Below are 26,897 nucleotides of genomic sequence, written 5' to 3'. Positions count from 1 at the left end.
TGACAGGATGCAGTAGACTAAGGACGTTGATGCACTGTGCTGATATGATTTGTGAAACCTAATAAGGGCTAGCCTTCTAGAAAAGGCTTTCCTTAAGCAAAAGGAAATACATCTATGACATCTTAACTACCTCATGCAACCTTATTTTGTTTGCCACTGCACTATCATAGCAACAATTTCTACCTTTCTCCTGGAGGTATGCCTCCCTTACAAAGTTGAAATTGTATTTTGAAACATTGAACGTTAGGAATAAAAAGTCTCCTTTTTCTACAGTACAAAAGCGAAACCATCCCCAAGCTGAGAATGTAAGCCTTCCTAGTAAATTTTAAATAGGAGCATTGCAGCATTTCATTGTTATAATATCATTATGATACTCACATCACTGCACCATAGTAGTACACACTGGTTTCACTGGTCAAACCTGAGAGGCTTAGATTGGCAAAAATATAATTTATCTGTAAAAAAAATAATTTATACATAAATGTATTTAGTACCCAAATTAATTTGTCAAAATGTGCATTTAAGTATACTTATTAGTCTATTATTATTATTTGGTTTAGTACACAAGTTAGACCGCAACAAATTTTCATGTTTTCCTAAATTATTCAAGGCAGATGCAGTGCTACTTCCAGAGGCATAGATCAAAAGATTTTGCTTAGGCAAAAAACTACCTCTGAAATATTATCCAGTTATACATCCTAGTGGTCTGTTTATTCTATTCTGCAGTGGTTTGTGCAGTAACCAATGGTATGTGGACATCACGAAGTTCAAGGACCTGAAGCTTGAAAACCTGCAACTAATTAAAGATTAATTGAGAGTTCCATTTCTCTCTATTTACATCTGCACTCTACAAATAGCTCTACAGAGATACTTTCATGCATATTTTATCCTGTTACTATTATGAGAAGCGTAATATAAATCTTTGAGAGAACGAAGATTGAACATCTATGATACATCTGTAGTGCAATTTTATTATGGATTTGAGCTGATCGCTTCACGGCTTCACCGCAAGATCAGACCGCTCTACGACAACTTCGAAGACCACCCACAAGATGCCACAGTCGGCCCTCCGCCCCCCCCAGAGACACCAGCCAGCCCACCATCTCCCACTAGACACCGATCTCGACCGAGGACACTGCCACAACCATGAAAAGCATCCACTCGGGGGCCCCCACCGAACCCTGTCCCCTGCACATCTACCACAGGGCCACGGACACCATTGCACCTGAACTGCAATGGACCATCATCACCACCTTCTCTACAGGCACTTTACCAGTTGACTGGGAGGACACAGAAGTCAGGCCCCTCCTCAAGAAGCCCACGGCTGACCCCACCAACCTCAAGAAGTACCGGCCCAACTTGCTCCTCCCCTTCATAGCAAAAGTAGCAGAGAAAGCAGTCAACATGAGCTGACACGATTCATCAAAGAGAACGCCTTCCTCGACTTGTCCCAATCCGGTTTCTGAAGCAACCACATCACAGAGACTGTCCTACTCGCCGCCACAGACGACATCCGCACCCTCCTGGACCAAGGCCACTCCGCAGCCCTCATCTTCCTTGACCTGTCTGGAGCCTTTGACACAGTCTCTCATCGCACAATAGTCGACAGACTTCACAACGCCGGCATACAAGGAACTACCCTGGACTGGATAAGATCGTTTCTCACCGGAAGAAGCCAAAGGATCAGACTACCACCCTTCCTCTCCCCTCCCCACAGAAATCACCTGCGGAGTCCCACAGGGGTCATCACTGAGCCCAACCCTCTTTAACATCTACATGACCCCCCTTGCAGCCATTGTCCAACAACATTGCCTCAACATCGTATCCTATGCCGATGACACCCAGCTCATCCTCTCCCTCACCAGAGATACCACCACCGCAAAATGCAACTTCCAGAGAGGGATGCAGAATGTCGCAGTATGGATGAGCAACAGCTGCCTAAAACTCAATACAAAAAGACAGAAGCCCTCGTCCTCGTAAATACCCCCTCAGCTTGGGACAACACCTGGTGACCCACTGCCCTCAGAAGCCCAATTACCCCCTCAGACCACACCAAAAACCTTGGCATTGTACTCGATTCATCACTCACCATGGACCTTCAGGTCAACGCCGTCACCTCCAGGTGCTTCAAAACCCGACGCATCCTTCGAAAGACGTTCAAATTGTTCCTCCCGGAGTCAAGGAAGACAGTCACCCATGCACTCATCACCAGCAGACTGGACTATGGAAATGCTCTACATGCTGGCATCAACAAGTCCCTACTCTGCAATCTCCAACAATACAGAACACCGCAGCCGGATCTGTCCTTGGCAACCCCGGCACAAACACATCAGCCAACACCTGCGGAGACTCCACTGACTCCCCGTGGAGAAGAGAGTCACCTTCAAGATCCTCACCCACGCCTACAAGTGCCTACATAACAACAGACCCAAATATCTTAACGAAAGAATAAACTTCCACGTACCCAATAGAAACCTCCAATCTGCCATCCTGGCACTAGCTGAAACACTGCACATCCGCAGAGCCAGAGCAGGCGGAAGATCGTTCTCTTACATTGCAGCCAAGACCTGGAACGAGCTACCGACAGGCATTAGATGCGCCCCCTCCCTGGACACCTTCAGAAAGGCTCTCAAGACCTGGCTCTTCAGCTGAACGGATCTGCATACCCCCCCCCCCAGGGCCTTTAGACCCTTATAGGTGAGTAGCGCGTGCGCGTGTACAATTCCCTGATTGATTGATTGATTGATCACTTATTGAATTTACATCTGTGAATTGTGATTTATAATCTTGAAGTAGTGATCACCTTTCCTGATGCTTTTAAGGCTGGAAAATTACCTACATCACTGTAAAAACAATCTTCCAGTCATTATTAGTAACTACATACACTACCAACATCACTTTGCTAAGCATAATGTTGGGACAAATTTATAGTCAGGCAAACAACCTGCTTTCTCCTGCCAATGAGGTCCAGCTTTATCACTGGTGGTGCACTGTACGTCAATCATTTTTTGACCCCCCTCTCTCCCCTAGCCTCCTTTTCGGATTCCCTTACTACCGCCGGGGCAAAGTGCCCCTCCTCTCGCCAGAGCCCCTTTCTCACATGCATTTCTGTTGTTTTACAGCACTGGTAAAGACTGTCTTTACTAATAAGAATGTAGATCTACACAAATGAACCCTTTATAGCAACACTACGAATGGATGATGAAAGAGTGGAAAAAATACATAACTTCCTAACCTATTTACTGCGGTTTGGATGCAGCTCTTTGAAAACAGTTCAGTAACAGTCACTGTTCTATATTAGGGTTGCATCTTATGAACTACAATAACAAAAGGATCATTGTGACAAAAGCAGTAATCCACTCAGCTATCCACATAATATACAGATGTGTGATTTTCACTGTATGCATTCTTTGCAGTAGGCATATTAACCCTATGCTGTACCATATGGTGAGCCAAATATGCCACTAGACAAAACTGTGAGCTCTCTCTCTGGCAGGAAGATTAAACACAAGAGTTATCTTGACATTTGCATTGCTGCCAGAAAGCTGAACACACATAGAACTTGGCAGCAGCTCTTTTTAAATTGCAAGTTATTGCTAATCACATTGTTCCTCCTGAGGTCAGTGCCCAGTGCAACTGCACCAGCTGAACAGCCCTAATATGAGCTACCAAATGTGTATTTGTGCTATTGCAGCATCAAAATGGCCACTCTGCACAGGTTGTATGATGGTACAACACATGCCTGAACAATGCATGCCTGTACCACGCGGTCTCTACCATGACTGCGTTTTTACCATGCATTCCTTTACCGCGTAAATTTGTAGTAAAGACATGATGGGTAAAGCTAAAGGTAATGCTAAAAATCATACCCCTGCCCTGTGAACGGTCTCTTTTCCCCCTGCCCTGAGCCCTACAAATTAACCCCACCCTGCAAAAAACTACCCCAACACCAGCCCCTCTGCCCTGAGCCCTAAAACTGTCCCCATAATCCCTAAAGTACCCTGACCTAGCCCCCCCCCACCCGAGGACTAAAACTGCCCTGTAAACTGTTCCTTTTCACCCACCCAGCCCTCAGCCCTAAAAACTGTCCTCCACCCTAAAAACTACTCCAACCTCACATCCCCGCACTGAGCCCTAAAAACTGCCCCCTATACATGCTAAATACCCTGATCCATCCCCCCTGCCCTGGGGCCTAAAGCTTCCCCCTTCTGAGTCGTAAAACCTACCCCCACCTCCAGAAAACAATCCCCTGTGCCCCCCAAGGCCTGGCCCCAGCCCCACTTACCTCACCGTGTACTCTCCCGATCGTCCTTGCTCTTTGTTATTCCAGAGGCACCAAACTTGAATGCGTTTTATCTTCCCTTCGGCAATTACACTTATAAAATGTAATAAGGTAATCCCAATGTTATCCTATGGGGGATATAGGCCTTGCAGAAGTGAAAACAAATGTAAACGTTTTTTCTACCAGGCCATATGAAATGTAAAAGTACATGTCCTACTTTTTAAATACACTGCACCCTGCCCTTGGGGTGTACAGGGCCTACCTTAGGGGTGCCTCATAGGTACTAAAAAGAAAGGCTTGGGCTGGCAAGCTGTTTAACTTGCCAGGTCGACATGCCAGTTTAAAACTGCACACACAGGCTTTGCAATGGCAGACCTGAGATATGTTTAAAGGGCCACTTAAGTGTACAGCAGAACCAGTGTTGCAGGCCCACCATTAGCATAAAATGTACAGGCCTTGGGCCATGTAATGCACTTTACAAGGGACTTCTCAGTAAATTAAAAATGAGAATTGTGGATAAGCCAATGTTACCACATTTTAAGGAAAGAGCACAAGGACTTTAGCACTGGTCAGCAGGTCTTTGGTGCAGTCTGGGCACTGGGTGCAGGTTTCATTTGGGTCCTAGAAGACTACTCTTCTTCGTACTTGAAGTCTTGTGAGGTGCCTGGGCTCCAATTCACTGGCCCACTGAGCTTCCAGAGTATGTTTGCTAGATGTCTTCAGGACAGATGGGGATGGATTGCTCTGTAGGGCACAGGCACTGTATTCTATAATGTGCCAATCAATGTTCCCTCCAATACCTTTTGGTCTTTTCATTTTTCAATGCCTGGTAGGCTGAAGAGCTCGATTGGTATCTGGGTAAGGAGAGGTTACAAACACAAAGGTCTGACCATTGGAACCTACTCTAATAAGTAGGGCAAAACTGGAAGGGCTTGCTTTCCATAACTCACCTCTTCCTGAGTCACTCTTATACAACCTGGTGCATAGAGAAATCCTGCAGTCTGGGTAGATTCGGAGTATTCTTTGCCTGACAGTGTCCTCTGTGGAGTTGAACTGCTTGATGGCCCCAGAGCTCTGAAAACACATTCGAGTCTGATAGTGCATAAAAACAGTTTGGCTTTGAGATTTTGTCCTGGTTTATATTGCTGTTTTGGGGAGCAATCATTAGCTGCCATGAATCCAAACATTAAACTTCGAATTAAAACAACTTAAAAGGTTTGAGCCCAACATCATATTTCAGTGGTGTGCAAAGGGCGTGGTCTACAGCTATACATGCTACAAGCTACGTTTTTCAGCTTTTTCCTAAACAATTACATTGAAAGCTGTATGAAACAAGACTGACTTGGGGCAACCAAAGCAGACTGAAGGAGAAATGGAACAGGAGGCTGAATATTCAACTTCTGTCACAACTCTGACCCAGGAGCTAAAGGTTATGAGTCATTCAGTACTAAAGCAAGCTTATCACACCAGGTTTAACTTTGACTAAGAACTCTGAATCTGATTCAATCACGAAGACATATGGTAAATGCCAAAGAACGAACTGGGTCCTGGAAGAACAGCTGTTATATATTCCTATCATAAAGGCCTGACAAATCAGGTGGAGCAAAATAAACAATTTTCATGCGCTAATTTCACACAATTTTTATTATGAGCGGCTAGGTTTTTCTACACTGTTTTACTGGCTATGGGAGAATGTGAACTATTTTTTTTCGCCTGTAATTCCAGATGGAAAACAACGCATGAGGCTTTACCTGCATCAGCAGGCAAGCCTTATTCCTATTTTTTTCTTCTTGAATGTATGTACATACAATGTCCCCCCTTCTAGAAACCAAACCTTTCTCTTTCCTCTCCTTCTCTCTCCTTACTCCCCACTCATCCACACTCACAGGCCTCCACATACATTTACCAATTGCTCAGAACTGGTGGGAAATATAGGCAGTAAAACGCAGGGAATGGCAATTTCCGTATGGTTTTATGCCTGGAATAATGGGCCCCACACAGTAATTCCCTGCTCTACTTATTGCACAACACTGGGGTGATTTTCCTGGGTAGTAAAGGTAAAATCACTGGGAAATTTATTGTTGCCCCAGCATCATGCATTTCGGAATCAAGGCATATGTCTCTTAGGATCCCCCCTAAAGTACACCTTTTCATATTTGTTAATTAAGGCCGCAGGCCATATAAGCCATTATTCATCTGAAATAGTTGATGCGTTTCTATTCATTATTGCGCCCCAATGGGTGTTAAATTTATGGAACATTTTTAATAATATACTTCTAATTCACATATTCATGTATTCATTTAAATGACTGATGTGAATTCTCATGTGTTTTCTCCCACCTGATATGGGAAAAGTGGGGGACTGGCCAAGGCACTCTTTGCCCTAGATGCTCGGAATTCGGGGCCAATTCTACTCATATATTTGCCACGTGCTTAAAGCTTTCTCCTACACTAAGCCGCATACAAGAATTTTTAAGGGAAGTTACCACCAACCCATAACACTAAATTCCACCACTATTATGCTAGGCACACAGTCAGAAACTTCATGGGTAAAAAGAGAGGGATTAACTTTTATCGCAATGGCAGTCTGGAGGATTTGTGTGGCCACTGCCTGGCTCGACCCAGAGCCCCCTGCATTTTCTCACTGGCTTGCTAGGCTTGTTGCTACTTATCACTTAGAAATAGCTGGCTACGCCAAAAAGAGACGTTGGGGACGGAAAAAGGGCCTCGAGGTGTGGGAAAATTTCACTTCCTGGCTGAAACAGTCAGGTTAATTTCTGTTCGCCTCGCTTGCTTATTTACCTTCTGATAATGATTTCTTTTTTTGCTGATGTATTTTGACTCCTTCCATTAGTTGATCCCTGTCCTGCCACGGTTTTATGCCATATCAATCACAGGATTTTGGACCACTGATAGATAACTATTCTACTTTCTCTTTTTTTTTTTCTTCCTACTTTTTTTCTCTCATTGTGCCTTTATTTTCGCTTACACGTAGTTTCCTTTTTTTCTGGGGGGTGGTGGGAGGGGGGGGGGCTACTTGATGTGATATTCTCTGTGGGCCCGATTCACAGAACTAACTTAAGACAAAATCCTAAACTTACTACTTTTGGTATTCACAGAAGTTAGGATTTTGTCTTAAGTTTGTCTTAAGACAGACTTAAGACAGACTTAAGACAAACTTAAGACAAAATTCTAACCTGAGTCTGTCTTAAGATTGTCTTAAGACAAACTTAAGACTAAATCTTAACTTCTGTGAATACCAAAAGTTGTAAGTTTAGGATTTTGTCTTAAGTTAGTTCTGTGAATCGGGCCCTGAATTTGTATTTACGTTGGCAAGAAAAAAAAGGGAAAAAAATGATATGGCATATCACAAGGTTTTTTTCTCAAAATAAATGGTTTGGATGGTATAAATTGTTCATTCTACCCGTATATCTTTTTCTTTTTAAACCTTTGAAGCCCAAATTACATATTTTTATAACACTGATTTCTCAAAAACTACTGTAGGGATTTAGACCAAAAAGGAAAAGAAACTTCCATGAGTAAAGCTCTAGTTGTATGGCATGTATGGTGTAATTCTATTCAGTAGTTATTTCTGCGCAGAGAACACAGATTCTTATGTGAGTTAAAATACGAAAAGCTGCTTATTTTATCCCCATTTTATTCCTCTAAGCCCGCACAGCGATACTTGGCTTGTCGGACCCAAGAAAGATAAATCCTATTTTTGAAAAACTGTGTGCAGATTCTTCAAATGGTGCCAAAATCATTAGCAAAAATAAAAATTACTTTTCACTGAAAACTCTAACATAAGCATAGCTACTCAGTTTGTACTGCTGACTATGATATATATATAGTGACTAAAAGACCTGCACTCGAAATGCATCAGGGCTGTTGTTCCTAAACTAAATCTTGCTGATTTTTATTCAGCAGGTGTGAAGAAATTAAAAAGGTACTTAGGATAGTCATAAATAAGGTAATGTTCTAGAACAATTAGTGGTATCGGGAGCATTAGGTACAGTGGGATTCCCCTGTTACTGAAAATGTAATACGTGAATCCCATTTCTTGAGAGAGTCTTTTCTCCTGTCAGCTAGTTAGGTATCGCTATACCTCAGACTGCACCGTGTCACCTCACTGTCTTATTGGACAGTTCTAACATGTCAGAAAAATGTTGTAGAGGCATTACAGGACCCAGGAATTAGGAGGTAATTTCCTGAATAAGTTCAATTAAAAAGGCACATGGGGACAGGGTAGAGACGCCAGGCACTTGTAGGGGCCAGAGAGAGGAACCCTGAGGGACCCACCCTAGAGATTGAAATTTAGGAAAAAGATTGTCCCACGGGTACCACTGTACTCTTGTGGGACTCCAGGGTGGCCTTCTGTGAGGTTCCAAAGTTTACCCGCTGGACCTGCTATGGAAGAATCCACCCCATGGTACTGCATTACGATGGAGCTTCCCCAAAGAAAATTGCACAGTACCTTAGGGTGGAAGCTTCTTGTCCTTTTTGTTATTTAATTTGAACATTTCATAAGTGATATAAGTGAATAAGATGTATAATTATTTGAGTAAACTATGATTGGTATATTTCTTTTTTTTTTAAATATTAGCTTATGTCTCAGTCCAACACTTAACTATAACATCACTTTAGCGAGAGAGAGAGAGAACAAGATTTTGCAGCAAGGAACATCAAACTCATCCAACTGGTTTATATCCCAAGACTCGATCACTCTTAGAAATTATAGATGTAGAATGTATGCACTGGAGAACTCTAGAATAACATTATTTATAATAACTAGGAAGCTTGTCATCCTACAATTCTTTGATATTAAAGAAACATGTTGACTACAGAAATCACATGTAAGGAAATGAACGCTCTATTACAAGTGAGTAGTAGGATCATAGATCCACATACTCTTCATGCCACTGTATTCAAATGTTTACCTTCTCCCTCTTCCTAATCTACTCCTTAAGAAAAAGTGGATTCTATCCGCTAGCATCTATTGTGATAAACACTGCAATGGGAGCACACTCTGTCTCCTGATGCGTCTCTTACTTACTGGAAGGTGCAATAGGCTTGGAGAGTTACCATGGCCAGAGTTTAAGTCATGCCCACTCATATGGTGCATCACAGGCTCCCGTTGGGGGCCAACAGACAGCATACACTGTATTGCCACCTGATCACCCAAAAGCTTCTCAAACCAATCTGACACCACTCGGCCTGTGGCTGTGGGCCACCGTGAAACTCCACAGGGACTTGTAATATCCTGACCATCTTTCGTTGGGAGTATATTATTCTGTATAAGGGGGATTTCTTTGTGCATTATTTTACAGATAGCACACGTGGACTAGATAAAATGGCACAAATAAATTAGTTTGCCTACTATTTCATCTAACTTTGAAGCCACCTGTTTATTCTGACACCATTCACAGCAACTAATGACCCATCAGAAGGATGAGACATCGTAATCTGGATGACGCAAAGCTGTGATAGCCTGAAATGGCGCAGTGCTATAGTGGCAAATAGAGTGTGGCAAACAGGAGCTACCTTTGCATACTCCTGATACATTGGTCAACGAAAGAGCATTCTAATTCTATGTGATGTAGCTACAATAATTTTATTTAAGTTTAAAAAAAAGGTCAGTGGATCTGGTTTAAAAACAAGTAAAAAGTTCATAAGAATAATTGCCACTTACAGAATTCGCAGTCTCCATAGAATCCTCATCGGACGTAATGGTTAGGTTTATTTTATAAAAGACTAGAGGGTGAAAAAGAAACAAGTTAACTAATTTAAGGATCAGTCAAACATGTCTCAAAAATCTTCACGCTTGGGTTTAATACATGTAAGCATTGTTAATCTTTATTTACTTGTATTTACTATGAATAAGCCTCACACACATAACCAAAATTGGGCCAACAAATATTTTTTATTTTGTGATATAGTTAATTTTTCTCTAAGAAAAGTCCATGTTGATCAGAAATCAATTGAAACTGTGTAAGCATCAACAAACAATAGTGTAGGTACCTTAAAATCTTCAAATTCGGAGTAAGCAACATTTAATCACAGAAAAATCTGTATGACTCAGGACCATAAATATAAAATGTAGAACCTCAAGATCTCATCCACTGATAATGATGGACTCGACCCACAAGGTACGCCTTAAAAAGTCTGAAATCTACTGCTGGACTTTGTAGATTTCAATCTACTTAGGAATTTGTAAAAACAAAATGGAGTACTTCTCGTAATCTATAATACTCTTAATCTTAGAGTGGAATTGCAAATGCTCAAAATTGTAATCGTATTGATTTTACAGTAGGTGGAACAGCTGTGTGAATAAATTTTGAGAAAATTTGCATTTATACCAGTTTTTTCTCCAGAGGGGAAAGATGTTTCTAGTGGAAAAACTCTTCCATCCACTCTTTAGGTGTTACTCTTAACTTCCCACTATGGAGAGGCAGTTATGCCTGAATTAAATAACAGTTGTTTTATTTTGGTTCCCAGGCAGGCAAACTACTTACAAATCCGCCGTAAAGCCTCCTTTCCAGCCTCCTAAATTGCAACGGGAAAAGATCAACAGTGGAAAAACTGAAAACTACTGGAGCAGCATACAAACTCTTTATATGAAAATATATATTCCATGTGTATTTATTTGTATTAATTTGAGTACATTTAATGTATTAGATGCAATAAGTGGCTATATATTTACTTTACATTAATGAAAGCCACTCTTATATTTAGATGAGCTATGATAATTTGTTCATTATGAAATAAATGTATGCTTTCTTCAAACTGCATTGATAAAATCATTTAATGCTACCTATGTACCTAATTTAGCTTAACTTGTAACCAGGCCTCAGTACACGTTATGTTTTACAAAATATTCTGTCAGTGCCATGTTGTTCCTTTTTTGGGAGCTCTCTTGTCAAATGGTGTTAAGTTAGAATAGCCTTATTGTTTAAATTGCAGGGTAAGGGAGGTCTGATCTTTTAATTAAAATCTAGTGTTGGATGTGAAGACCGAGACAGTGTGATAAGCCATCCTGTACCAGGCAGACCTGCTGATGTCGTATTCAAGGTATTCCAGATCATTGTTTTTGTTGGAAGCTGGAAAGTTAGAGAGTCTACTTGCTCTCTAGGAAGACATATTATGATTTGTTTGTGGTGGAAAGAAATAAAGAGTAGCCTTTCAGAATTGTTCGTTCACGCTTTGTGTGCTGTTTAGAATAAAGACAGAAACCCTTTCCGAACTTTGCTGAGAGAAGACCTCTTCTGAACTCTGCTGCTTGAAATACATTGCTGATGTTGGCTCCTCTTTTACATTAAAAGTCGACAATCAAAGGTCCATACCGCCAGTGTTGGAATCTGTTTGTGATTTTACCAAGAGATTGAAGTTCAACAAACCCCGCTCTAACAAGAGATCGCAATGAGGATGATTTGTCACTGAGGTGTAGGAAGCTAACACACTACAAAAGATCTAGAGTTGGTCCAAGTCAAGTCCATATCCTTCAAGTTTGTGGCTCTGTTTGGAAGATCGGTGGTATTTTGAAGGTTCCAAAGGTAGTTGCAGTGGTCCAGTGTTGATAAATAGGGTTGAGTATCATAACCGTTTGTGTCAAGACTGCGTTTAATGCTGAACAGTTGAAGTCGTTATAATGGCTGTAGCAGTTCAAGATCCTGGGATAGATATGAAGATTATTGTTGTTTAACTTGTCTGTTTAGTTTTGCGATGCCGGTCGTGAGGTACCATCAACCGCACTATTGATATAGGGACCTGTAATTGATTGTTGTGAGTGTATTAGTAGTGATTGGTGTTGGTTGATTCCTGTTGCACAAAGGAGAAACCACACTAGTCGAGGTGACTTCCCATTGGCTGAGATTTTACTCATGCACATGCTAACATTGGAAAACATTATTCCCCATACCGTCCTCTTGTGTGAGTGAAACTGAATTTCTTTAGTGGAGCAAGCAAGAATTATTTTGTTAAAAGTGATTGCTTTGGCCTTTGAGAGTGTGTGTATGTATAGAGAAATTGTAAGGGAAGGTGACCAGCTATGACGAACCGTAGGTGATGTCAGTAGGTGCCGGACTGAGATTGGGTACTAGGGTCATACGTATTACATTGTGATTTGGTGAAAGTTATCGCACATTTAAACCAATTGCTTACTTCTGTTTTTTTAAACTGCCATAAAGATTTTATTATTTAGGGCTCTAAGAGATTTGAGGAGGAGTGATGTGAGAGTTTCAGTCTAAGAAGGTGAGAAAGCTCCGCCAGGTCATTACATGGCCATAAATGTCAGACTTTATACATGCATTTGGCTTAAGCAATGAAACAAGATCACTGAGAAAAAAGGGCTCCCACAGTTCCCCAGATATAGTACCTTCAATATGAATATAATTGAAAGCTTGAGTCGAGTGTCATATGATTAAAAACCTAAATCTAGACCAGCACAATATAAATCTTTCAATGCAGGGCAGTGGTGGTTCCTTTGAATGGGCTAAATGGCTGCACCCGGTTTGTTTTCTGGCCCATTTGTTAGGTCTCGCCTAGCGTTGCAGCGCGCATGCGCTGTTCGCTCTGCGAGGCATATTGTAGTAGGGTGTGTTGTAGAAGTGGAGTAAAAGCCCTGCCCATCTTTTCATTGGCTGGTGTCATTGTCCATGGTAAATCCTGGCTTCTGATTGATAATGAGGCTTCTTAGTTCCTCCTTGTTACCGCCCTCTCTCCTTTTGTGACCACCCATCAGGCCTGGATCTTTTACGCGCGGCGTTACACTGTCTCCTTCATTAGTCTGTAAGCACTTTTTTTTTCATGGGGCGGCTCCTTCTTCGCATTTGGGTTTCTTTTAAACACGCTACCTGCACGTAAAGCTGCTTAGATGCTTCTGCCTTTGTTCCCCCTCCCTCCCCACTCTTCATCCTTCGTGTGCCTTTGTTTTGTTTTTTAACCCGAGCGTTGCGCTATACATTTCAAATAGCTCCATTCCAACCCCCCCTGCACAAGCGCCCGCAAGGTGGACACTGACTTAATTAAAAAAAATCTAGTGTCATTCATACACTGAAATGGCGAGAGTGCTCTGTCAGTTACCTGGCAGGAGGGTCTACAGCTAGTCTCTGCACTGTTGTTGGCTACATGGGGGCGGGCGGGCTGTCAGTCTGTAGGGTCACCCAGTAGGTTGGCTTTGACTCCAAGTCCAGGTGAAGGCTGTCAATTAAACTGCGGGAGAGCTCTAGTTCCAAATGTGTGTTGTCAGTCTGGTAGGAGGCAGGCCTTTGGCTCCAAGTGAGAGCTGTCAGTCAGGTCGGAGGCGGCCTGGGACTAGGTGAGGCTGTCCATCACACAGGTGAGATATGTCTCCAGGGGGGGCGGTCAGTCACCCCGCAGGCAGGCTCAGGTCAAGGTGGGGCTTATAAGGCCTGTATGAGCGGCACTCCCTGAAGTGTAGGTTTGCAGCGCTCAAGATGCATAACACAAAATTCGTGACAGTTACAGCGCTGTGGGTCGCCTCCCTCGTGGGTCGGGGCACTTCCTCCAATGCCTGGCAGTCCTTTCTCAAGAAGAACCCTCTTACCTGGGAGACCCTGGGGAGCCACTTTGCTGCACCTGGTATCTCCCAGGGCTGGGTTTTCAGCATCGATGGAGGGTGCGCAGGACCCCCGTACCGCCCGGTGGCTGTGCAGTGCCTAAAAGCAGACATGATGTTGACGGTCCAGAGGGGTCTCTTCGGGATGGGCAGGTTGGTCCAGCTTGTTCCTGGTTCTCCTTCCTCGGGTGATGTTGGGGTTCACTAGCTACCCACCTTGGACTAGAGCAGGCTGGTCATTTAAAGTTTAAGAATCAGTTTATCCTCTTCTGTGAAAATGACTCGGTAAGCCTCCAATTACGACACACCAGTGCAACCGCTTGTCTTCGCTCAGAAAGTAATGCACCTGGATCCGCTAAAAATGTAAGGCACCTTTCACGCTCAGAAAGCTGTGGCTCAGTGGGTTAGCGGCTTCTGCTGAGACCCGCCCTCAAAGCTTTTTTTTCACCATTTCAAGGATAGTGAGCGGCAATCACTGAGTTGGCCGAAAACCTCTCACTTAAAACGCTGCAAAGCTGGGCTGCTACACAAGCACCTGATTTGTCAATTCCTAACTTGCCCAAATAAAGTAAAATATACCCCCCTCCCCCAATCTCTGGGCTAAGTTTTTATATCACGCTTTCGAGGAAAGGTGTTAGCAGGGCTTTAACTGGGGCTAAAAAGCGGGGGGTGGGGGTCTCTAAAAGGGGATTGGCTAAATAAATGTCACGTGATAATGTGATATTTTAGCTAGTGCACCCATTAGGACAATAACTGGCACGCCCTGCCCATAGGTGCTGGAAGTAAGGGGGGGGCTGCACCCCATAGTAATCATACTGAAGTTCAGAAGGTGAACGAGCCTCTACTTTTTAACTTGTCACTTTTGCTGTGCTTTGAAGGACAGAGGTCAAATGTTGGGCTGTCTTCTGACACGTTGATGCTTCCTCTTTCAACCTTGGGACGGTGCTCGCTTTTCTTTCCGGCTGTAAAGTGAAAGGAGTTTTTAAAGTGAAGGGTGACAATCTAGCTGGGTACAGGGAGTGTGAAAGGAAAGGCTGTAGGATGTAGTGGTTTGTTCTAGCACACAACATTTGACTACCTTCAAAATATATCTGCAGAAATTAAACGCATATCTTTGGAGCTCTGATGAGGAATGTAAAAGATTGTGATCTGATCATGGCACATTGTGGTGTGTAAATGTTGAATATTTGCTGAAACTAGTTTCCCACACCATTTGGACAATACATAGTTTGTATGAGTAAACTGTACGACTGTGTAAACTTGGTGCCCTTTTAAACAAGCATTTGTAATGCAATAGGTCTCGCATTTGCAAGAGTGTGAGCTATTGGCATTGTACATGACTGTGCCTTTTATTTATGTGTTTTGAAAACCTGCAAACGGTGCGTAACCACGCACTTTGTACACATAGTCCTTGCTTACAAGAAGAAAGGCTGGCAGTAAAAGAGGCGCAGTTATTGCCAGCCTTGCTTCTCATAAGCAAAGGCTATAAGTACAGAGTGCATGTTTATGTACCTCTCGCAAGTTTTCAAAACACATCAATAAAAGGCTTTGTCATTCATAATGTGAATAGCTCAAACTCCCGCAAAAGCGAGACCTACTGCATTGCAAATGCTTGTTTTTGTTATGCCAAGAGTAATTAATAATGTATTATTCACTCTTAGCATAACAAAGGAAAAATGCCTACCTCCTTTTGCCCAGCAGCAACAGGCTCTGCTTGAAGGCTGGCACTGGCGCACAAAGTTGCCTGCCCAGCCTTTAGAGATGTCAAGGGCTGGAGAAATTCCATCCCTGGCTTTGGGGCCCTGCCACTCCTCATTGCCTCCCCTATATGTGACGTACTTAGGTGTCACAGATAAAGGTAGCTATGCGCGCTGCAGGATTAAGCCCTGCAGTGCCCGTGGCTACACCTCAATCAGCCTGTCACCCCATCCTTTCCAACCCGATACAGAGTTGGGAAAGGGTGAGGTGAACAAGCAGAGTGAAGCCTGGTAATTGCGACCTCCTGCGCGGGCGTGAGGTTTCAGTGTCCCCCAGCCCCGGAAGAAGAAAAGAGTAGCTGTCCAAACGGGACCTGTGCAGGAAACAAGGTGAGAAAATAAAAAACTTCTTAAATGTTATCTGTGTATGGATAGGGGTGGTTGTCCGTGGGTGTATGAGTGTGTCTGAGATAGAGCGTCTTTCTGCATGTGTGATCATATCTCTGTCCATGTGAGTGAAAGTTAGTCTGTCAAATTAAATGGTAAAATGTGCATTCGGTTTGACGATTTGAAGGGATTATTTAAATACAGAGATAGCGGGGGGAGGGGGGTGGGGTTGAGGTTGGTGTGATCCTCAGGCAATACTGACTCCCTGTGAAATAAATAGTACGCACCTTTTATTGTTTTTTATGTTGATAGAGACTTGGAGGCCTGAGCCATGCACTCTGTATTGTCAAAATAGAGAAACTCGGTCAGCTAATGGTGGACAGCACATGAGCAACCACAATCTGCATTTGAATTCCATGTACTCTATCTGCAAATTAAGTAATATATTGGGCTTGTTGTGGGAGGATAGGTGTGCTCTAATGACAAACCACTCAGATCTTGTTGAAATTATCCATCCCCAATCTTCACAACTTTGACAGTATCCCAATACAGCCTGAACTATTTTGTGTAGCAACTGCTTCGCTTTCAGTTTAAAGGGAAGAATGCAACAGGGCCTGGTAGACAGTTGGGGTGGCACAGAGCAACGCCCACTTTCAAGTCAGGGTATAGGAATCTTTTTAAAGAAGCTGAATCCGTGCTTTGCTTGGCTTGGCTTAAAGTAACCAAGGAGCATAAATAATCACCTTCAAATAAATCGCACATGCTTTTTTGTTTTTACAATGTGCTTAATGCATGTGTTGATTGTCTGTGAATGTTCCTAATTTAATCTGAAAAATGAAACGAAGGAACAGGACGAGAAACTCATTTTCTGGGGAGCACTCACTTTGTTAAATGGGGACGCTGAGATTAGAATGTTAATGCATTTTAGTTTCGGACATCATTCTCCGACTTATCTACTGCCTTGAGAGGACTCTCAGGGCCAATTCACACCATTTCTCAATTGTCACCGAGGAGGAGAAAAGTGAGACAATCAGCAGGCAGATATTTAAACTTATAGGTTTCAGCTTCTGCTGTAAATTGCTGCATTTTGAGCCTGTCCTTTTCAGGATTTTCGTGGAGGAGAACCCCTGCCCTAGAAACCCTTCTGTAAAAACATGGCCTTGTTGCTCTGCTTACTTTGGCACAAGTGATCACACCCCACCATTTATAAATGTCACCAGCCACCACTGATGCTTGGAGGCATGCAACACATGCAAAGGGCAAAGAAAAGTATCAGAGTAGAGCAAAAAAGGCAGTACATAGTTGGGCAGATGCTAAATGGTAAGCAGAACAACAAATGTGAAGATGGACATGATTGAAGGAGCTAAATTGTATTCAGTATTAATGAATGAAAAGACTAAGATGAAGAAAGATTAGGTAGAGAAAGATGATGAGACACAGGATAAGATAGAAACCAATAGTGATTTGTGTGATGATTTCTTAGAGGACTTCTTATCCGCTCAACCGCTGCCTTCTAATATTGTCCTTCCAGCAGGAGGTGGTGGTTCTGCTGGTAGTGGTATTGGTGCTACTGCTTCTATTGACTAAAATGTAGCTCAGACAGGAGGGCTCGCTCCAACAGTTCCAGTTGTGATATTGTTTTAACTGTTTGGGTCACTACTGTTCCAGTTCTATCCATCCCTGCCGGGACGGCTTCTGTTATAATGCAGTAGATATTGAGCATTCGGACTGTAACTTCCCCAATAACTGTGTCTCTGGTGCCTATGGTTTCTAGAGTTACTGGTGGAATGCCTACCACTGGTCATGCAACCATAATGCAGAATTCACAAGTTGCAATTCGGAGTCCAAACTAATTTACCAGAAATTTAGGGCAAGGTGGGAACAGCTGATCAAGGTGCAATGGGCTTTTTACATTTTGGAATGATAGTCCGGTTGTTCTGGGAATCTCCAGCTAGTGGAGAGACTGAGATAGTCGAAAATGAACCAGAGGCCTGGTCAGATTTGAGACCTTTAGATATTTCCAGACTGGGGGTAGAGTTAGAGGAGCTTACTTGGGGAGGGTTTGCCGTACTCATGTGGACCAGCATCAGGAGAATGAGCATATCTTTTTCAGTAAGAATATTACTCGGTGTGAGGCTCAAGGAGATTGATTATTTGAAGATTAATCAAACTATGCAAGGGCCGAAGGAGTCAGTGCATGCTTACCATGAGCATTTGTTGCAGGTGTTTAGACAATGTAGCAGTATTGAAAACCCAGAAACGGGTGATGGGAGCAATTTTGTATCACAGTTTGCCTTGGATTGTGTCTAGAGATCAGTCTGCATATTCGAAAGAATGTGGCTTGTTGGCAAAGTAATCCTTTGCATGAGATACTTCGATATTCAAAGTATTGTAGTGATGAACAGGAAATGAACCAGAACAAGTGTAAGGAGAAGTTCATGTTTGTGCAAACTAAGCTTGCACAGAAGGGATTTTAGAATGGGCTGTGTGTGGCAAATTGGATTGGGATGTTGGATACAAAGGTGGAGCGCAGGTGAGGCAAGGAAGAAAAGAGTGTTCTACAAGGTAGATGGCACCGTTTTTCCGATTGATTCTGCTACAGGGACAGGGATGTGGCAACATGGAAGAGGTTGAATCCTTAGTATTATTGAAATACATTGAGTCACTTGAAGTGGGAGTGTTGGTTGAATCCCAGAATCCCAGTAGAATGATTGGTGATGGTCAGCTGCAGAACGTGAATCTTATTCAAATGCAAAATGTACACATGAAGACACCCCAATATCCAAACATGTCTCAAGCACCAGTGATGCAGGTTGCTCAAGCCCCAATGCTCATACAGAATAAGGGGAATTCAGGCTTCAATATGGATCAGGTTCCGGGAGGGAATGAGAATCCCTTTGCCAATCAGTTCCCAGTTTTTGATGCTTGTGATGGACATACTTCTGATTTGTCACATTGACAGTGCCTGAGAGGGGAGAAGGATTGCATACTTGGCGCAGTCTTGGAAGGAGAATAGAGTTGTCCATTCATGGAAGGTGAAGTGAATGGCCACACAGTGTCCTTGATAAGACACTGGTGCTACCCATTCCACTGTTAAAACAGTGGACGTCCTGAATCCACCCCTCTCTGGAAATCAGATCCAAGTTGTATGTGTTGCCAATAAACAGATCTTCAATCCTGTGTAAGAAAGGGCCCTAGTTAAAATAGGTTCTTTCCAAGAATAGCCTCAGTTTGTGATTTGTGATTCTAGTCCAGTAAATCAGTTATGACTGGATATTTTGTACAAGATGAATTGCACTATATATTGTACAACAAATGGGGTTGAGTTTCAAACACATGATGAGGATGTGGAATTGAAAATAGCTAAGAAGGGGACAGGTATTGAGCTGTTTCCCTTGATGACTGTTAGAAGACTTACCACCTGATCTAGAAAACACAGTGAAACCTGAAGTCTGGGATTTATCTGGTAAAGATATCAGAATTATTATAGGTGTAGAACTTGCTCAGATTACTGCTAAACTGAATGCTGAATATCACTGAATTCCGCAGTATAATCTAAAAACAAAAACAATAGCTGGGATTGTCCCAGTGATTGATTCCATGATACAGCAAGGAATATTGAAAGAGATTATGGGGAGTCCATGTAACTCTTCTATCATGGTTTCACAGCAACTGAGTGGCAAGTATTGCATTGTGCAGGACCTGCGAAAGATTAATATCATAGTTTCATGGTGTCCTGTGGTACCAAATCCTGCTGTGATTTTGTTTCAGATACCCTCTGAAGTTGAATGGTTCACAGTGATTGATTTGTGTCACTCCATTGCACGAGGAGAGACAGTTTCTCCTCAAATTTTGGATCCAAAATGTAATCTTGGCATGGTGCCACGTTCCTCAAGGGTGTATGGAAAATCCTTTACTCTTTCACCAAATCCTAAAAAGGAATTTGGAATCTTTGAAGTTACCTTATAACTCAAGTTCTTGTACAGTACATCGATGCTCTGTTGGTATCGTTGATGTCACATGAGGCTTGCAGACAAGACAGCATTGCTTTGTTGAATCATTTGGTTGTGAACGAACACAAGGTGTCCCTGAGCAAATTGCAATATTGTCAGTGGGAAGTCGTGTATCTGGGACATCTTGATGAAAAGGGAGCAAGGAAAGTGTCACAAGAGAAGCTTAGCCAGTTAGAAAATGAACGCTCCAACTATGCAGAGAGAAGTCAGGATGTTTTTAGAAATGGTGGGCTACTATCTATGCTGTTTGTGCAGTTCAAGGTATAGTGGAAGCCTCCTGGCTCTGCGGTGTAACATCTACTCAAGTAGCTGAATTCTTGAAGGAACACAAAAATTTAATGTAACTATTTGTATCTCAGTACTGTCCAAATGGCTGATTCCAGCTGTTGGGAAGCTGAAAAGCACGGCGTCTTACGACCGCATACGAAGCTATGACATTGACTGAAGGAATATAAAGTCGATATTATATAATGTTGTCTTAATGTATCCAATATATCAATGCTACTTTAGGAAAACCCCTTGTAAATACACTCGACCCATGTATATCCTAAGAATCTGGCCCGAACTGAACAAACACCATCTTGGTTTCATTTCCCGGGGCCTCTTTCGTTAGTTAGGAAAACACGTCACATGCTGCTGAGAGGAGAGCCTGAAAGGTCGGCTGGGCTATGAACAGACTATTGATTCCAACTTAGGAAACTCAAGGTCGCATATGCCTTTCTTGTGGGATGAGCACATTCTTGTAGGCGCCATATCAGCACTCCCGTGCACCAGAATGAAAGGGAGGCACCTTTGCTGACCTACCCCCGGAATAGCTTGAGCTGAGTTTCGAATCAATCAGTTGTGCCTTATATGGGTTTTCCTGTTGGCTTCATGAGAAATGGTACTTTTCCATGTACTGGGTTTTCATGAGGTATGCAGAAAGTATATATGCACTGTCTTGTATGTAATCCAGTAGTCTCCTCTGCACACCTTTAAGAGCTGTGGTAAGAGGGAAGCTCCCCTATATAGGGCGCTTTTGCAAAATAAATGATTGAACCTTCTCCATTGCCGACTGACTTATTCTTGGTAAATAAGGTATATTAGCTATTGGTAAGTATAGCTCTATGGTATATTTTTTGGGTACATCAGTTGGTGACTCCGCCGGGACTCCGCGATAGGGTTGTCCCCTCCTGTAAGCAGGAGAAGAGGGACGGGGAGGCGTTCTGGTCGAGGGGGTGGATTGACAAAGGATCCTAATTGAGAAACCAGTTTGTAAGTCTTTTGTTGACTTTGGAACGAGCACTTTGAAGAAGTGGCTCAGAAGAACAGTTAACTGAGTATGGAAGGTAGTGGTTAGTGAACCACAGAGAATCTGGGGGTCTGACGTGGCAGAGGTGAGACTGCATGGGCAGATGCCCCACAGACTTGTTTGGTGATTATTTGGGACAACATCGGACGCCTTAGTGTTGCGCGGGGGGTGCTCACTCGGCCGAATCCTCTTCGGAAAAGCCCTAGGAGCAACTGGGTAAGCGCGGGGTCTGGAGCTACGCGCCCAGTTGCCCGGCCCACCCAGCACAGGACTACGGGATAGTCTGTAAGAGGGTTCGTGGTTCGCCTGTCTGATGATCCCAGGGCAGTCTTTGGACTGTCTCTTTTTGTGAATTCTTTTAGTGGTCTGGAATCCAGGGAGATCGATTCCCACAACAGGAGTCGATGGGCTCTGTTCGAGTATAAGACATGTCATATAGCATTGCGAAGTCATGACCGGAGCATTTTTCATCGATCGAAACGTATGCACTTTATGTATGTTAAGTGAGTGGAATTGTATGAGTCAAAAGTAAAAAAAAGTATGTGGTGAGTGGACGCGTCCATGTGAGTGACTTTGGCTGGAATGGTATGAGTTATTGAAGTCATAAAAATGTCGTGTTTTAGTAAATTGTACTTTGGATTCTGCCGTCGACGGAGTGGACGGCTGGAAGAAAGACAGCCTGCTCCCCCGGAAGGCAGTCCTAGTTTTGATATGTATGTTAAACATGGTAATTCTCCCATTTTGGTTAATACACTGTGGAAAAAATATACTCAAGGTAACACAGAATTACAATGGCCTTTAACAGGGTCTTTTGATGAGAGAAAAATTAATTATTTACAGAATAAATTGTTTTTGAAGCGAAGCCGTCAGACTATGTTTGACTCCATGAACTTATGGTTGAAGGAGGCAAAACGTTGGCGAATAAGAGAAGAAAAGTTGGGAAAGATTAAAGCAGGACAAACTGTTACTCAAAAGACAGTGGCATATGAAAAAGAAAAAGTAGAAAAGAATATTGAACAACTGGATAGACAGTTTCGATTACAGACGGATAAAAGTTATGTGACCCGAGCCGAGGCAGAAGACGAGATAGAGGAATTATTAGAGGTTCGTCCTCCACCTCCATATGCCCCCCAAGGCTTATATCCGGCGGTCCCAGTGGATCGGATAGGGAAAGCTGGAGTGTCAGTGCCTACAGTTGCTACCGCACCGGTGGCCATGCACCCTCCGGCTCCATTGTCTGCCCCTCCTACCCTTCGTTCAACTACCTCAGATTTGATTACTTTGTTACCTGGGCCGGTTGGTGCCTCTCCCTTGTCCCAGGTACTTTTAACGCCCCCAGTTAGAGGAACGACGGTCACCCCTATGGGAATGACCGCTGCCTCTTCAGATGTCACGTCATGACGTCCTGTAGGAGAATTGGAAGGCGGACGAGTTTTTACTCGATCATCTTTAGGAACTGAAGAAAGATGGGCTATAGTAATTCAGGCGCCCCAATGGATGAGAAGTCCAATTTATACCTTGGAAGACATTTGGAGTACTATGAAAGATTTTGAACCAGTTACGCAACAATTAGCATTAGAACACATGGCAATAAGATTGATTTCCTTGTGGGAGCAATGTTTCCAGGAAGGGATGGCCCCTCAGATATTATGTGATATCAGGGATCGAGCTTTTAAATTCGAACTACAGATCGAAGAAGTATTTCAGAATGTCGAAACCCTGATACAATATCGGGACCGAATGAATAGGAAATGTCCTGATTTAGTGGCGCAGTATCCCATGAGAGAAGTGCACCTCCTTTCCATCCAGAGATTCCCGAAGTAGTAGATGGAGGTGGTCAAGTGACCAGAAATCGTGTAGAGGCACGTTTCCAAGAGCAGTGGGTTTATACCCCTTGGAAGCGGAGTGAGGTTCTTACTTTAAAAGCCCAACTTCCTGACCCTCGTAAAAATCCTACGGCTTATTATAAAGAATTAACAGAAGCGGCAAATTCGGCCGTTATGACTTTAGCTGACATGGAGTTATTTTTCGGCCTCTTGATCCCAGTAGATATATGGAGACCGGTGCATGATTCAGACCACGCTGCAGAACTTGGAGGGACCTGGGATCAGATTAAGACATGGGACAAAGATCGGAAACCGGGGGATAAGCCTAAAGATGAGATTTTAGCTATACCCGCTCGAATCATTACATACATGCAATCCCTTATTCCCCCACGAAAGGTGGATTGGGATAAATTAACAGCCTGTAAACAGAAGAAAGATGAAAATGTGTCTGACTTCTTCACCCGGTTTGAGAAAGTATTTATTGACTTTAGCGGACAAGACCTGTCTACGGAAGGTGGCATACGATTATTTGTAAATAGATTTGTTACTAATTTGTTGCCAGAAATAAAGGCACAATTACAGGCTGCCGAAAGTACATGGACCACTTCAACCCCCTCAGTTATTCTTAGCATGGCCCAGTATTATGAACATAGAGAAAACGAGAGCAAGGATAAGTCAGATAAAAAGGAGCTGAAAACGTGCTGCTGCAACAGGTTAGCAGAGGACCAAGTGGTAGGAGAGGAGGAAGGGGGCCTGGTTCCTAATATAGGAATAAATCAGTGTTCCAATTGTAGACAGGAGGGACACTGGCGAGCTCAGTGCCCATTATTATATGGAGGGGGTGGTTTTAACAGAGGACGAGGGCGAGGAGGTACTGATTGGAATAGTATGAGACGTGGGGACAGGTCCGGTGATGAGTCATGTAAGAACTACTTCGATGACCCTCAGGGAAGACAATATTATAATGAGGATTATCGGGAAGAGGGCTATGACAGGAACGGTTATGCATGAGACAGCCACGGACAGAGCAGGGGCCACATATCAGTACCAGTTGACCAACAGGGGCCTTATGTACAGGGGCAATTGATGGGGACAGCTGAGTAGTTGTTGGTGGATACTGGAGCAATGAATAGTTCTGTTGCTCATACATTGGTCCCAGAGGCTGCTCTGTCTGGGCAGAATAACGTATCGGTGGGATTTTCAGGAATCCCCGTGGTAAGCCCCTTCTCAAGCCACTTCCCTTTACTATTGGCCCCGTTACTGTGGAATCACCATTCTTGCTTACTTCTAGTTGTGGCGAGAATTTGTTAGGATTGGATATACTGAAGAAATTGCATGCTTGTATTTATTGTTCTCCTGATGGAGTGTATCTAACCTTGCAGCCTCCTGCTGAACACATGTCTCAATGTTTAGTCAAAGATGCACCTCTCCCACCTGAGTTTTCTGAAATTCCCCAGACTCTGGGCAAAAAGGGACACAGATGTAGGATTGTTGAAAATACCCCCTGTATCAATAACGTTAAAGCTAAACGCACATCTGCCACGAATTCCCCAATATCGAATTTCGCCAGAAGATGAATAGGCTTTATTGCACTTCATTCGTGATTTAATTAAGAAGGGAGTGGTAGAAGAAACAGCTGCGAATGTTTGTAATAGCCCCATGTTACCGATTTTGAAAAAGGCCCCTCTAGATGGTGACCCTGATTATAAGGACACGTATCATTTTGTAATTGACCTTAGAGAGGTTAATAAAATAGTGATTCCTCAAAACCCTGTGGTTCCGGATATCACTGCAATCCTGACTATGATTCCCCCTACTGCACAGTATTTCTCAGTGATAGATTTGAAAAATGCTTTCTTTAGCATCCCGATACATCCTGACAACCATCATATTTTCAGATTCTCATTATCTGGCCGCAGCTTCAGATTTAGCCGCACACCTCAAGGCTATACTGAGAGTCCTAGTATTTATAGCCAGGCTCTAAAAGCAGTATTAGATGAATTAGTCTTACCTCCTGGTAATGTTCTTGTCCAATATGTGGATGATATCCTCGTGGCGTCAGATACGGCGGATGGTTGTAAAGAGGCCACAGTTAAATTATTGACCCATTTGGCGGCTAATGGTAATAAAGTATCCTTATCCAAATTTCAGTATTGTCGACAGGAAGTGACCTATCTTGGTCATTTACTGTCGAAAGCGGGGAGACGATTAACTCAGGAACGAATAACTGCCATTACTAACATGTCTGTGCCCCGTACTCAACGTGATGTTCGTGCTTTTCTAGGCATAACCTCTTACTGTCGCCAATGGATTCCTAATTTTTATCTTCTGGCTAAACCTTTGTTGCATTTGGTTACCAAAGATGTGCATGAACCCTTGCCCTGGACCGATGAATGTCAGAATGCTTTTGATTCTTTGAAATCTGCTCTCTGCTCTGCACCCGTCTTGGGTACTCCGGACTACCGAAAACCTTTTGTACTCTACGTACATGAGGTGGACGGTTGCTCCCTTTCAGTGTTAACTCAAGGTTTTGGCGGAAAGCAACAACCTTGTGCATATTTTTTGGCAGTATTGAATAATGTTGCCAGAGCCCTTCCTAGCTGTTTAAGGGCCACTGCTGCTGTGGCGGTGGCCATTCGACAGTCAGAGGGGATAGTTTTGAATACTGACCTCACAGTGATGGTACCGCACACTGTGGACATATTATTGAATCGAACAAAAACTCAGCACCTCACGAGTGCACGATTGACTGGTTATGAATTTACTTTATTTGCACCCCACATCATTATTAAATGATGTGCCACTTTGAATCCAGCCATGTTACTACCCCTCCCTTCGAGTGATCAAAAGTACGATGTCCATGATTGTATATTTCGGACTGAGGAAGAAACGAAGGGACGTGTAGACCTCACTGACTCCCCTTTATCAGAACCACAAGGGGAGTTGTATGTGGATGGCTCTTGTTTTAAGTTACCAGATGGCACGACAACAGCTGCGTATGCTATAACTACCCTTAGAACAGTAGTAGAGACCGCTCGGGTTTCCCAGCATTCAGCACAAGCAGCTGAACTAATAGCACTATTAAGAGCATGTGAACTAAGCGAAGGTTTAAGAGTAAATATTTTTACAGACAGCCAGTACGCCTTTGGCGTGGCCCATAGTTTTGGGCGGCTGTGGAGGGAACGAGGGTTTCTTACCTCCCATGGTCAAAGAATACAACATGGCCCTTTGATGGAAAGACTGTTGAATGCCTTAACCTTGCCAGAGAAGGTGGCCATTATTAAGTGTAGTGCCCACAAGAAAATCATTGATACTACAGGAGAGGGAAATGCCTTTGCTGATCAAGTAGCAAAAGAAACAGCACAAACAAAAACGTCCACGATGTTCCCCAGTGTACCAGCCCGATGGGTGGCGGAGACCACGGTATATGATAATACCATTGAAAGTGTTAGAGAATTGCAGAAAGAAGCCACTCCTGACGAACTATTGAAATGGGAACAGGAAATAAGGCAGCTAGACAAAAACAATTGTTGGACTGATTTGACTGAAAAACAGAGATGGTTATTGCCCAATGCCCTGGTGTACGCAGTAGTAGTGATGGTCCCATGGCCCTGCTCATATTGAAGCAAAGGGCATTTTTGCATTATTGGACCCAGTGTGGAATAACTTGAACATCCCCAAGACTGCTCCCCATGTGGTTAAATATTGCATGGTTTGTTTACAGCATAACCCCGGTGGGAGGGAAACAGTTCTTAGTGGAAATTTTGCGCCTCCTTCTTTACCGTTTGAAGTAATACAAATGGACTATATACAACTTGAAAGGGTAA

The 26,897-nt window shown here is 43.2% G+C and overlaps 1 protein-coding gene across 1 annotated transcript in view; it reads right to left on the bottom strand.

Moving 5' to 3' along the window:
- Window positions 1-26,897, bottom strand: part of LOC144772946 (adhesion G-protein coupled receptor G2-like) — a 1,412,864-nt gene that overhangs the window by 433,316 nt on the left and 952,651 nt on the right. Inside the window, exons 18-19 of the mRNA XM_078657647.1 lie at window positions 9,972-10,033; window positions 379-455 (exon numbers count right to left, since the gene is read on the bottom strand). Coding sequence (XP_078513773.1) covers window positions 379-455; window positions 9,972-10,033 — 139 coding nt within the window. The remainder of the gene's footprint in view (window positions 1-378; window positions 456-9,971; window positions 10,034-26,897) is intronic.

This window comes from Lissotriton helveticus, chromosome 8 (assembly GCF_964261635.1).
Source record: "Lissotriton helveticus chromosome 8, aLisHel1.1, whole genome shotgun sequence".
Taxonomy (NCBI): domain Eukaryota; kingdom Metazoa; phylum Chordata; class Amphibia; order Caudata; family Salamandridae; genus Lissotriton; species Lissotriton helveticus.
The sequence above is the reverse complement of the archived record's forward strand: the minus strand, read 5'-3'. Positions and strand labels throughout refer to the sequence as shown.